At 32.9% G+C, this 14099-nt stretch overlaps 2 protein-coding genes across 2 annotated transcripts; one reads left to right on the forward strand and one right to left on the reverse strand.

Annotated features, from left to right (window-relative positions):
- The first annotated feature begins 9935 nt into the window (after nucleotides 1–9935).
- Nucleotides 9936–11302, forward strand: LOC139526525 (uncharacterized). Its single transcript, XM_071321681.1, has 2 exons — nucleotides 9936–10603; nucleotides 10807–11302. Exons 1-2 carry the CDS (start codon nucleotides 9936–9938, stop codon nucleotides 11300–11302), a joined length of 1164 nt encoding a protein of 387 aa, XP_071177782.1.
- On the reverse strand, nucleotides 10174–13359 carry LOC139528023 (uncharacterized). The gene has a single exon (XM_071323800.1). It carries the CDS (start codon nucleotides 12759–12761, stop codon nucleotides 11652–11654), a length of 1110 nt encoding a protein of 369 aa, XP_071179901.1. The 5' UTR covers nucleotides 12762–13359; the 3' UTR covers nucleotides 10174–11651.
- Nucleotides 13360–14099: the final 740 nt, after the last annotated feature.

A 14099-nucleotide genomic window follows, 5' to 3' on the forward strand; every position in this document is an offset into this window, starting at 1 on the left:
CCAATGGGACATGTATACAAATGACTTCTCTTAGAGAACCACTGAATGGAATGAAACCAAACATAATATGAATGTTCCTTATGAGATACTGATCAAGTGTTGCTACTTTGTTGCCGATCCATCATCCAAGATGGCAGCCAGCTGGGGACTTAGTTTAACATAGGACCCTATGGGAAATGCATACAAATGACTTCTTTTAGAGAACCACTGAATGGAATGAAACCAAACATAGTATGAATGTCGTTCTTATGGTGTTGACCAAGTGTTGTTTCTTTGTAACTGATCCATCATCCAAGATGGCCGCCAGCGGGTGGACTTATTTAACATAGGAGCCAATGGAAAATACATACAAATGTCTTCCTTTAGAGAACCACTGAATGGAATGAAACCAAACATAGCATGAATGTTCCTTATGAGATACTGATCAAGTGTTGCTACTTTGTTGCCGATCCATCATCCAAGATGGCAGCCAGCTGGGGACTTAGTTTAACATAGGACCCTATGGGAAATGCATACAAATGACTTCTTTTAGAGAACCACTGAATGGAATGAAACCAAACATAGTATGAACGTTCCTTATGAGGTAGTGACCAAGTGTTGTTACTTTGTAGCCAAATTTAATCTGTTTTTTTTATATGATTTCAAAAACCCAAGTAGAGTCAGGTGAGCAATACAGGCTCTTGAGAGCCTCTAGTTCTGTTTTCCGTCTTGCTGAACTTTAGATCACATGGTAATATGGGGACGAAGTCCCCAATTACGGTAGAAAAATCAATAAAAAAAAAAATCGGGAAAATTTCCCGAATTTTTCATTCTACTAATGAACTCAAAATCGTTAACTTTTTTTTTCAGATCTACTTCCTGTTCCGGTTTTCTCCGCTTTTGCGCAGATATCTGTCTTGTTTGCATTAGACTTTAAAAAAAAAAAATATTTATCAGTCTAGTAAAATATAAGATTGGATCTCAATACAAATTCAATTTTAATAATTGTTTGATATGAAAAAACGTTACCTGATGAAAGCGTTTCTTTTGTTTACATCGAATATGACGTCATAACTTAAAGAACGTCACAGCTAATTCCCTAACAACAGAATTAAAATCGGGAACGTTACGTACGGTATTTTGGTTTCTTTTATCAACGTGCTTGAATTAAAAAATAATACATACAGACTTCGTCCCCATTCACAGGTTATGCCTGCCTCATATTATGGGGACGAAGTCCCCAATAACAGAAGAAAAATCAATAAAAAAAAAAAAAAATCGGGAAAATTTTCCCGAAATTTTCATTGTACTAATGAACTCAAAATCGTTCAATTTTTTTGATGTCATGTTTTGAATTCCCGCATCTGCGCAGAAATCTACAATTTACTTCCTTTTTCCGGTCTCGTTTGTATGAAACTTTGAGTAAAATATATATTTATCAGTCTAGTATAAAATAGGAAGGAACGCAATACCAATTTCATTTTTAATAATTCCTTGATATGAAAAAACGTTACCTGATGATAGCGTTTCTTTGTTTACATTGTATATGACGTCATAATTTAAATAACGTCACAACTTAAATCCCTAACAACAGAACCAAAATCGGAAACGTTACGGTATTTTCGTTTCTTTTTTTTAACAAATATTTTATACTTAAAAGTTACAAAAAAAATAATTCATACAGACTTCGTCCCCATTTACAGGTAATGCCTGCCTCATATTATAATTTGGAATATCATGGGTCATGGTCTCATCTGTTGCTCGTATACGTCAGATGTTTAGTTGTTGACTGGTAACATACTTATTTGTTCGTTTACAACATGTTCTTATGCATGTTAAAAATAACCAATTTTCTTTCTTAGAAATCAGTGTGATAGTGTACTGGTAAGAAGAACCACTGGACAAGTCTGAAATGTCAGACCACCAGTTTGATGTGTAGTTTGACGATATGGACATGAACCAAGAATATAAGGACGAAGAAATGATTGTTCAGTGAGTATATTATTTTATCATTTATCACGCAAACTACTTTTTTTTTTACACCTGCCCTAAGTCAGGAGCCTGTTGTTCAGTGGTTGTCGTTTGTTGATGTGGTTCATATGTGTTTCTCGTTTCACGTTTTTATATAGATTATTTATACCGTTTGTCTTCCCGTTTGAATGGTTTTACACTAGTTATGTTGGGGCCCTTTATAGCTTGCTGTTTGGTGTGAGCCAAGGCTCCGTGCTGGTGACCGTACTTTGACCTATAATGGTTTATTTTAACAAATAAAAACTGACTGGAGAGTTGCCTCATTGGCACTCATACCGCATCTTCTTATATCTTTAAACGATTAGCACATGCATGGTTTTTTGCATAATCAATCAATCAATCTGTGCTTCATGTTCCTTATTGTGTTGGTCGTATTACATTGTTCAAACAACATTTAATAAAAATAGGCACTTCAGACAACAGATCATTAAAAAAGGTCCTTATAACTTCCGAAGGATCATTTGCTTAACTAATGATACCCGTCTTACTATTCCTTTTAAAATGCATTGGTCATTTATACTCGTCTTGTTTTATTAGTCTTATATTTTCCGATGAAAATTTGATTTATCAATTGTGATGTGCTCTCACCGAATAATATTCATAATTAAACTATATAATCAATAAGCGACACATTATTTTTTCTTTCTTTAAATAATGAAATGATATATAGTCAAAATGATCCATAATGACTCTAAAAAATTAAGCAAACATCCGAAAAGATACGATAGAAACATTAAAATTTAATATTTCAACACAAAAAAGGCAAACAATCTGTTCGAGATTTGAGCCCTATATTCAAAACAATCTTTCATTTGCAGTTCTATGCTCTAGGTGAAAACCACCAAATCATGGTACGTCACATCCGGTTGTAAACAAAAATAGGTCAAAAACAATATTTCCTTAAATTTGACAGTTGTAGGTAATCAAATTTACATTTTATTGCAGTAAAAGATTTCTGTGTCATAAACATATGTCTTGGGTATTTCAAAGCACCATTATTTTTTATTTGGGATTTCTATAGAAGATTTGGTAATCTTGAGGTTACATGGTGACTAAACGTTGTACACAGATAAAATAAGGGGAGAAATTTGAATGGTTAACTTCCAGTGATGATTATTTTCTTATATGCAATGAAATGTAATGTGAATTTTTTCTATAATACCGGACAGGATAAAACTTTACTCATGCCAAGTATTTCTTTATTTGAAACAAAGATATATTCTTCACATTTTTTTGAAAAGTGCAAATAACTTTTTGGGGGTTTGAAATGTCCTTCTCAAGGCATTCCCTGTTTTTCCCACCTAAAAACAACCTAAATTCAGCATATTCGACTTTCGTCCGTTTTTGGGGTTTAATTAACTATTTATCAAACCTATCATGATATATAAGAATCGATATATTGATCAAAAAGCAGTTTTATTTTTTGTTTGTATAGTAAATTTTATTCTTTCAGCACTTTTTGAAATTGGCCCTTTTGTGAAAAAAACAATCAGGGGAAATTGGCCCTACCTCAAATGTGAAAGTATTTGAGCTATAATTTTAAAAAGTTATAGATGAATCTAAATATTAGATACAACATATGAGTTTATTTTCTTTCAAGTCGGCACAGAAAGACCAAGTTCTTGAGTCAGACATTGAAAAAGTTGAAGAAAAAAATAAAAGAAAGAATGAAAGAATCATGGAATTGGAACTGTTGCTAGAGGGAAAACAAGATACGTTTAACCTGAAATCACAATTGGTTAAGAAGCTTGAGGAAGAATTAAATCATGTCCATGCACGCCAACCAGACTGTTTTACGTTTGATAACGCGGGGCCAAGCTTGGTATCTAAGTCATTGGAACAAACATTGAAAGATTTGGAGCAAGAAGAGAGAAAAGAAACATTCCGTACAAAGTACATGCCCGTTTATCACAGAGAAACGGAAGTATTTCGTAGACGAGGCTTACCCAACTTATGTCCCGTATTTTAATGAGGTATCCATAGCATCAGAATGTTTAAAGAAGAAATATTTTAGAGGCGTTTGGCGAGTGTTTTTCTTTCGATTACAAAAAGAAGTATTTTCCAGTAAAACAAGACCTATCCCCTCATGCACACATTAGACCATCCCAGTCAACGTTTATACAACAAAAGAGTAACAGGAAATTCTCAGTTTCCGGTCATCTTGGTGAGGTAGAATTACTCCCAGCTTTCGCTAAGGTGCATGATCTGGAAACGTTTTCGGAAATTCTAGCAAACCAGTCTTTAACTGGATTGAATGATTTGAAAGTTGTATATTCAATAGACAACTTAACAAGGACCAAGAATAGTCAAATTGATGACGATTGCGACTGGAAATACATGATATCGATCAACATTGCTTATGAACTAAAACTTGATAAGCAAGTCAGCTTTAATGAGAATAAGATAAGAAAGAAAAGTGGTGAAACCCCTAATAAACCAGGAACCATAACAAATGAAGCTATTGAGAAGAACTGGTGGCAAGGCGGAGATATATGTTTTAATATGTGGAGGACAAGACCAAAGATTGCACGTCCAAAAAATCACAACGGCCATCTAATGATAAAAAACAAGTAGTCCATGCTAATGTTGTAGAATTGATCAATGGAAATATAGATTCCACATCTGCAATAAGTGTATTACGATATTTCTCCACTCGAGACAGTTAAATTTTAATATTTAAAGCGCGAGGCTTGTCGAGCTTTATAAATAATTAAAATTTAACTGTTGAGAGTGGGGAAATATCGTCATACACGAGTTACAGTTGTGGAATTTGTTTCTCTCATGATTTTTATCCTTCCTTTTCAAAGATACGAGGAAAGTTGTGTACTTTTGATGTGACGTCATCAGGCATGGTCGCATTTTATCATGACGTCACAATAAGAAAATTCAGAAGAAAACAAGAAAATTTAACGTCACAATTAAATTTCAACCAATCATTTGCTGAGAACAGATTTTTCACTAGTGCAGAGACATATTTTTCTCACACTGGTCAGGAAATGCGAAAATAGCACCAAAATCAGAGAAATAATCAATTCAATACTGTGAGTGGAACACCCCAAAAAAATCCGACTGAATCATTGAAAGAGGGTGTTATCAAAAGATTTGTAAGCTTGGAATCCGTTTTCGATGGAGATGGTATACAATTGCATCCAAGTTTTAAATGGCGGATGGGCGACGAATGTGTTTCCTTAGAAAACTATATTCATGTATATACCATAAATCTAGAAGAATAATTGTACGGAACTGTCAAAAACGGTCTATTGAAAAAGAGGAAGAAGAAGACTACGAGGAAAACGAATTGTATCATGAAGAAATCAAAGCTAGTCTAATCGGTATTGATAAAACTAAAATGAAGTCAAATTTAAGAATTCTAGATACTTTTATAAGAGAAGAAGAAGAAAAAGAAAAAGAAAAAAGCAAAATCAACACTGAAACAAGTCAACACTGAGAATGCTGATTAGGCAATAGATGGTACCCTTAATGAAAAAATAAGAACCGAGGAGGAAAAGACAGTTCTGCAACCAGACCAAACCGGAAGTTGTTATGAGAATATAGGCGGTACAGATGAAGTCAGTTGTGAGAAGAAAATTTGACATAATTGAAGAAATCAAACCTAGTCTAATCGTTTTCGATAAAACTAAAATAAAGTCAAATTAGAGATTTAGGATAATTTGATAAGAGAAGAAGAAGACGACGAAAAAGAAAAAGCTTAATCAGAACTTAAACAAGTCCACATTGAGTATGCTGACCAGGCCGCCGTAGATGTTACCGGTAATGATAAAATAAGAGACGAGAAGGAAAAGATAGTTCTACCCCCAGTCCAAACCGGAAGTTGTTATGAGGATACAGACGGTACAAATGAAGTTGGTTATGAGAAAAAAATGAATACTTGTTTTGACATAATTTTTGAAAAACCAAAGAAAAACTCTCCTCCGAAAAAAGAAAAACCGCCAACCTGATACCTAACGCCATGTACCAGAATATTAAGAGGAGTGAAAACAAAGAAGATGTAAAACTGGAGGAAAAGAAAATTAATACTAGTTTTGACATTATGTTTGAATTACCAAAGAAACATAATTCTAAACCCAAACTATCCTCGGAAAAAAGAAAAACCTTCAATCTGATGCCAAACGTCACAGACCAGAATATTAAGAGCAATGAAAATATTAAAGATGTTAAACTGGAGGAAAAGAAAACTAATACTTGTTTTGACATTATGTTTGACAGTCCAAAGAAAAAAAGGACTAAACCAAAACTCACTTCTGCTGGAAGAAAGACGCAAATTTTCTATTAAAACATTCTATTGATGAAAAGAAAGATGACAGTCATGATAACGAACAACAACAAGATGCAACAACTGCTGACAGACAAGTTGCTGTTAAAAATCGTGATACAAAGCATACAAAGAAGAGCAGGCAGTGAAGAAAAATTTAAGTTTGGATGTCTTTTTCGAGAGTCCTAAGAAACTGAAACCCAAACCAAAGCTGAGCTTTATCAATAGAAAGCAAGAAAACGAAACAAAAAACAATATTAATGAAAACGAAGCCCAAAAAGAACAGAAGCATGAGCAATCGAATATAGAACATAGTAAAACAACTGAGGTAAAACTTATAAATGGAGGAAAATTTACAAATGGAAACTCGGAGGAATGTTTGCAAATGACGTCATAAAGCAAGCTGTCAATAAAATCACATTTAGATTCTCATTTCTTCATGGTACCACTTCTATCCCTAGCAGGATCCTTTAATGGAGAAAACACGCCTTTAATCAGACTAAATAATGAAAAGCCACGCTTTAATTCAGCCAGAAGTATTCCTGTCCACGTATTGAGGATAACTAACACAAACAGGGCTACATAAACTGGCCCGCTAGATGTAAGATAGTTCCCGGAGAGCTAAATATCAGTACGACGAGGAACTGATCTCAAAATCAATAGCACAAGAAATGCTAAAAGTCCAAACGATCACAATGGATTGCCTAGAAAGAGAGAATGATGTACAAATTTGCACACAATCACAAGAAATCTAGAATAACGGTACGAGTAAAAGGCTATGTTTCGAATGCTTCCAAGTGTGGCAACAAGCAAAAAATAGATGGAAGTAGTTTACTTGCACCTTTAAGCAAAATTCCAATTCCAAAAAATAAAATACGTCGTCTTAGTGACTGTGTTATCCCAAGACTCGATCCGAATGAATATTAACCTCAAATATTTCATATTAATTCGAGGAGAGAAGTGTAAGCTAAAATAAATAAACTTCAAACCTAAGGGAATATTGAAACGTGATAAGTAACTTTCAAAAACAGAATTTGAAAAATGAGAAAATAGGGGCGACCAAAAACGGGCCTTATCGTACCTTGTCCTTTCTAATTCTGGAGGATATATTGGCGAAATTTTACAAGTGTATGATTCCTCAGGTATAAGGTAGACTAGATGATCTTATCTATTCTGTTGACAATTCTTTTTGGTTGTTTTCCATTGAATATTTATGTGTTAGTCATCTTAAACTTTTTGTCCTCGGATTGTTAAGGAAAATGTTAATTGAATACAGAATTCGAATAGTTTTATATTATAATTTGGTTCTTAATAAAAAAAAAAGATTTCTTACATGCATTGTTTTTTTTTTTTGAGTTTCCAATTTCTTCAAATTTTACAAACATATTACTGCAAATCTAGCTTTGTTTATGTTATAAGCAGTGTTTCTGAAAACAGAACCACTTGTATAAATAATTATAGCTGTTGTAGCCATTGGTTTCTAGAAAATGCATTGGCTACTACGCTAGGTGTAGCATTTCTTCACCGGGAAGCATTTCTAGAAGGTACAAGATGAAGATTAGGTTGCAAGTAAAGCAATGGATCAGACCAAAAAGTAAAAAAGTAAGCGATGTCCACAAATAAAATAGTGGTTCATTACATCATGTTGTACATAGTTATTAAGTTGTGGATTATAGAAAACTCTGGTTAAGAAAAGTAAAATAAAGCCTTGATTTTGAGTAAATCATTATACAAAGAAGGAATGTCATTGACGTATACCTATCATCATTGACACATATTGTTTACCAAACCAATCCCTAGTCAATCTTGGAGCCCATCTAGGTATAGAGTACCAAAATCTTCAAATCATTAAATCGACGTTCCTAATTGTTAAACCTTAGCTGAATCCAGAGAATCGACTGTGATACAAAGCCCAGAGTAAAGATTTACATACCGTTGATACGGAACAATAATAGGTATACATGATCATAAAAGATTTACTTCAATTTTACAAATTGTTTGAAAGTTCAATATTTCTTCTTTTCATAAAATCAATGCAAATGTATTCGCAAATTACTCTGGATGAGTTGTTTTCATTAAATTTGAATATCCGAATGTTTAAAAAAAAAAAGAATATAATAAATATGAATAAAAGATACTAACATATTCCTGATATTGTTGTTATTGTCAAGTGGATAAATATTTTTTTTTACAGAAAACAGATTATAAACTTATGTGTGTATTGAACAATGTTGGATAAAAGTGCAATCATTTCTTCAATCAATCATATTGATGGATTGTGGGCAAATTGTCGTAAAATAATTTACGGATAAAGATACGTAAACATTTGTTTGTGTTAAAGAAGAATACAATTATTTTGAAAATGTTAACTGATTTATGAGAATTTAAAATAAATCTGAGTGCACATGCCAAAGATTTCATAATAAGACAATCCAAATTTCAATTAAATTATAACCATATAATAAGGAAAATAAAACTAATAACACAATATATCACGGAACGTTCCCTTCACAGTCTTAAACCATACACTACAAGCACTACTGTCAAATATGAAAGAGATTCATCGGTAAATAGAATATTTGTCCAGGCCTGTATTCTGAATCATAAACATTTTCTATCTAACAATGTTCTTTGCGTCGTCACAGAAAATGAATTGAAACTGTATCCATTTACATAATTAATGATCTTAGTAATACCTAAAATAATGTTTATAGAAAAAGAATATGTGGTATGATTTTCAATAAGACAACTCTCCATTAGATACAAAATGACACAGAAATAAACAATAGACGACTTCACGGTTAATGACGCCATCTTGGATAGGGGGCAAACTATCATGTGACTCGTATTGTTTACTTCCGGATTTAAAAAGGCGGCGATATTAAAAAAATAAAATTGTTATAACGTCAAATGTAAATTTAAGCTAAATTAGAAGGAAATGTTTTTCTAACAGGTAAATATATATACCCATAAATAAAATCTCTATCGATAATCTTAATATTTTTCAATATTTATAAGGAAAAAACGACAATGACAAGTGGGCGTGGCATTTCATCAAAATCAATAGAAAAGTAATCAATTTTATTTTCTTGCAACATGTGGGTGGGGTAGGGGTGAAAAACAAATCTTGTAGGACAGCACAAGATATAAAATTGCAGACTGATAATAAATATTTTACCAAAAAAAATAAGAATAATTAGAACAATAAGTAAATCTGTTCAAAACATATGTAAAATAAATAGCAAAAGTTTAAATGAAGCTTTTTTAATATTTAATAATTAAATTATGCCTAAAATTAAATGGCTGTACCCTTATGTTCAGACCTTCTTCATTTTAACTATTTTAAATAAAATGTTGTCTCTTTTTGATCCATGTTAAAATACAAAATTTCCCCATTTCTTTTGTAATTTCAGGTTCACTGGGCATAATGTGTTGTTATCTGCATGGCTTCATCCTTATCATCAGCTTTGAAATATTATGCATGCTTGCTTAATCAATGGATGTTCTGCTAACCTGTACTAACCTGCTTTATATATATCCAATCAACAACTTCTTCTCATGACTACCTGGACTTTAATCTTTGCATGTATATCTATATCTGTACTTACTAACATACATGTATATATGTATAATCATACTAATATTTCGCATTATGGGAGGAGGTGATCGGTGCAGTATTGGAATTTGTGACAATGACAGAAGATATCCAGATAAACTTGTTAAAAGGTCACATGTCTCTAATTTACAATTTCATTCTCTGCCAAAAGACCCACAACTGAGTAAATTATGGCACGACAAAATCCGTCAAGGTAGACAAAATTATTTAGAGAGTAAAAGCGTAAAAATCTGCTCCAATCATTTTCAGGATGGCGAGAGAACCTTCCGTTGCCCTGTTCCAACACTTTTTTTAAATAACAGTGATTTGAAAACTCAAAAATCACCACATAAAAGAAATCCTTGTAAGAGAAGTGACAAAAGTGTAGATAAAAAAAGGAAACTTGCAAAATCAGGAACTGATACTAGTGAAGATTCAGTTCCAAATAGCACTTTTACTCTCTGTATAGCATCAACACAGCTAACAAGAGATGCAGATGTACATTTCTTAACTGGGTTACACAACACAGACACATTTAAGGTGTTGTTTGACCATTTAAGTATGAAAGCATCTGTTATTCAGTATTGGAAAGGTCCTAGACAAACAATAAAAGAAGCCCCAATGAGATACTCATTTGAGGATGACCCAAACATTTTTCTTAAACCAGGGCCTGGTAGAAAATTAAGATTAGAGGTTGAACTTTTATTAGTTATGATGAGACTACGGTTAGGTCTACTGCTACATGATTTGGCATTCAGATTCCAAATTTCAGAATCACTTGTGAGTTCAATCTTTCTAACTTGGGTCCGTCTCATGCGATTTGAACTTAGTCATCTTATAATTTGGCCATCAAAAGATGTAATCAAACAAAATTTGCCCCTTTGTTTAAGACATTTTACCCTCATGTACGATGCATTATTGATTGTAGCGAAGTTTTTATAGAAACACCATCCAGTCTTGATACACAAGCTCAATGCTGGTCTGAATATAAGCATCACTGTACTATTAAATTTTTGGTTGCTATTACACCAAATGGAATGTTCAGCTTTGTGTCAAATTGTTATGGTGGCCGAGCCTCAGACAAATTCATTACTAAAGACTGTGGCTTCTATCTCAAACTAGAACCGAACGATCAAGTTATGGCAGATAGAGGTTTTAAAATAAAGGAAGACCTTATGACTGTTCAGGCTAAACTAGCAATACCACCAAGCACTTGTGGCAGTTTAGCCATGTGTGCCACTGCAGTTACAGAAACATCTCGTATTGCAAATGTTAGAATCTATGTGGAGCAGGCAATTGGTAGACTGAAGACATTTAGATTTTTGAAGCATGAAATACCAATAGCTTGCTTGCCTGTATCTGATGATATTGTTGTCACTTGTTGTGCTATTTGCAATCTGCTTGATCCCCTATGTTATATGTAATTTATTTTTACTGCTTAACTACATTGTCATGATTGTGTATTTGTATAGTTGATATTTCTTTTTCTGAACTTTGAAGTTTATTCAAACAAAATTCTGTCATAATATATCTTCCAGTGTGAAACTGTACTAACTGGATATGCTAGAAATACTAAATGTTCAGTTCTAGTTTGTTCACAATTTAAATAATTTGCAGACAGTAGTAATTTTTTAATATTTTTTGGTAAAGACATCAACCAAGCTTTATGCATTAATTAATTGTTTACAAATCTACAGCATTAAAAACTATGCAACGATTGTTTACAAAACATTTTTTGGTAAAGACATCAACCAAGCTTCGTGCATTAAATATTTACAAATCTACAGCATTTTGTAAACAATCGTTGCATACCCAGGATTCTTGAGTGAGATCAGTAGTTATACTGATACACTTCCAGTGGTACCAGAGATCACAACAGTCACAGTGTACACTATTGTCCTCATTTTTTACAATTTCCTCTGGCTCACAACAAACATTTTCACATTTAGGACAAAAGCATAAATCTCTATTGCCCAACAAAACCGGAACGATGTAGCTTCTGAAGAAAATGCATAGCTGTTCTTGTAATTTGAGCCATAAAGTGGAGTTGAATTCAATTTTTTCACAAAATGACCCTTTAGGTGACCATACAAAAAAATATGCCACTTTGCAACCAGTAACTGCCATTTGGGTTTGCACTTGAGTGTAATGAGTGTGTGATTGTTTTAAACGCAATTTTCCCTCATCCATTTCAAGGTAGTCCAACTTTTTCCAACCTTCTGTACTTATAGAAATATCTGAAACTGAAATTGGACATTTGATTTCCAATGTAGCTTCACTGCTACAGCAGGTACATGTAACTATAGCATCAGGACTAGCAGCAATATAAGGTCTGTCTGCCTTAACAAATAACCCACACTGATCAACTTTCAAATTCCTGTGATTTTGTGATTCCAAAATGGAAAATAAATTTCGCGCAGTGACTTCATTGTTCTTTCCGTATTTTATTGATTCTAAATGTCCAATTGATTTATATTTTCCACATACTTTCGCAACCAGTGGTGAAGTTTTAACATTTTTCTTTTTGACAATTTCTGACATTTTATACCCAACCTCACGTATAATCGATGCTGTGATTCGACCTTTTCTCTGTTCCATCCACTGTGCATTACTGCTTTGACCTCTAGTTGTAATTTCGATCAAAGCAGCTTCGTCAGATGACAATGACAAACTTTCCACAAAATCGACATCATTAATATTACTTGTAATAAATTTCTCAGCAGAACTGATAATTGTATCAGGATACTTCATTTTTTTGGTTAAAGATGGAAATCCTGTAAACAGAACTGATTTTGGCCTCACGCTATATAGAGAAGCATACAGGTTCTCTACTTCTGCATCAGTAGACACCATATGGTCTTCTCTTCTAGGATCAAATTTCATTTTAAAATTTGCATTTACATCTTTATCTTCCTGTGCAGTAGCTCCTGTAACAAATAAGTATTTATAGAATAGAACAAAAAAAAAATCAATCAGATTTTATACATTATTTTTTCTGACAGCTGTATTCAAAGTAACTATACATGTATATCATGTACATGTATGTGTAGATGTGTGTTAAAATATTAGTTAGGCAGCAAATAAAACTTGAGGTCATGTATTCTAAGACCTTAGATCACAAAATATTACTATAATTGCAAAATACTTTGAAAAATATAAAGCTTACAATCAATGAATTATTTTATTCTGTATAACACTTTACATGTTTAACATATATTTAGATACTTGTATGTGTATAGCTTTTCAGTTACTTTTCATGTACCAGTATACATGTACTACACTATTGTTATTGTTTTTGTTATTATTGTCCTCTTATGGTACATTTTCCTTCTATGAACCCCTTATGAAACACCTTTAGGAGTAGAACTACATAGGTGTAGTTATATGAATTTGAAATTGTTTTAGAGTTATCTTTCTTTTGATGTGTTGTAAATTTATAGAAATGTATTATTCAAAAGTTGCATGTATATACCTATTTGCTTAGCACAGAATTTTATTATACTGTCATTAATGAATTACAATGTACATTGAATTGTAATTTATATATGTACTTTTACAGTTTGGATTTATCTTTTGATTCTGTTGTTAATGTTAAAAAAAAGTACTGTTAATATAAGATTATGATATATATATTGTATATATATCAGTCAAATATATATGGCTTGAACAATTACAAATGCCCATTATGTACCTGAAACTTTAGACCGATTATCACATCGTAGCTCAATTCTGACAGACGGCATGGTTTCACATCCTTCTTTGTCGAGGAATTCCATCCACAGGGTTGCGATGTACAAGCTAGGTTGTTGTATCCCATGGTGGTTGCATACTCCAGTTTGTATAAAACAGCTATAACATGGTTACAGGTTTGGGCCATCCCAGCTATACAGCTACACCAACATGATTTTATTTCATTTGCTTTTATAGAAATCCATACCTCATGGGGTTCATTCCTCACAGACTGTGATGGTGTAACTCTTGATTTTATGACAGTGTTATCACGAACAGTTGTAGATTTTATAACATCTACAAAACCAGATTCATAATAGGAATAAGCTTTCTGTGTTTTATACTTTCCTACAAAGTCTAAATCTTGTTCCTTGTTCTTCAAAATGAATGAGAAAATCATGCCTAAATCTATGGTAGGCCACAGCTTAACATCATCAGACCAAACTGAATCCAAAAATGATCTAGGATCATCTATATCTGCATTCTTCAAAC

This window comes from Mytilus edulis, chromosome 6 (assembly GCF_963676685.1).
Source record: "Mytilus edulis chromosome 6, xbMytEdul2.2, whole genome shotgun sequence".
Classification (NCBI taxonomy): Eukaryota; Metazoa; Mollusca; class Bivalvia; order Mytilida; family Mytilidae; genus Mytilus; species Mytilus edulis.

Coding starts and splice junctions, on each gene's coding strand:
- LOC139526525 (XM_071321681.1), top strand. CDS start 9,936: ATGGGAGGAGGTGATCGGTGCAGTATTGGAATTTGTGACAATGACAGA. Junction 10,604..10,806: donor TTAGTTATGATGAGACTACG/GTTAGGTCTACT, acceptor TATTGATTGTAG/CGAAGTTTTTATAGAAACAC.
- LOC139528023 (XM_071323800.1), bottom strand. CDS start 12,761: ATGAAATTTGATCCTAGAAGAGAAGACCATATGGTGTCTACTGATGCA.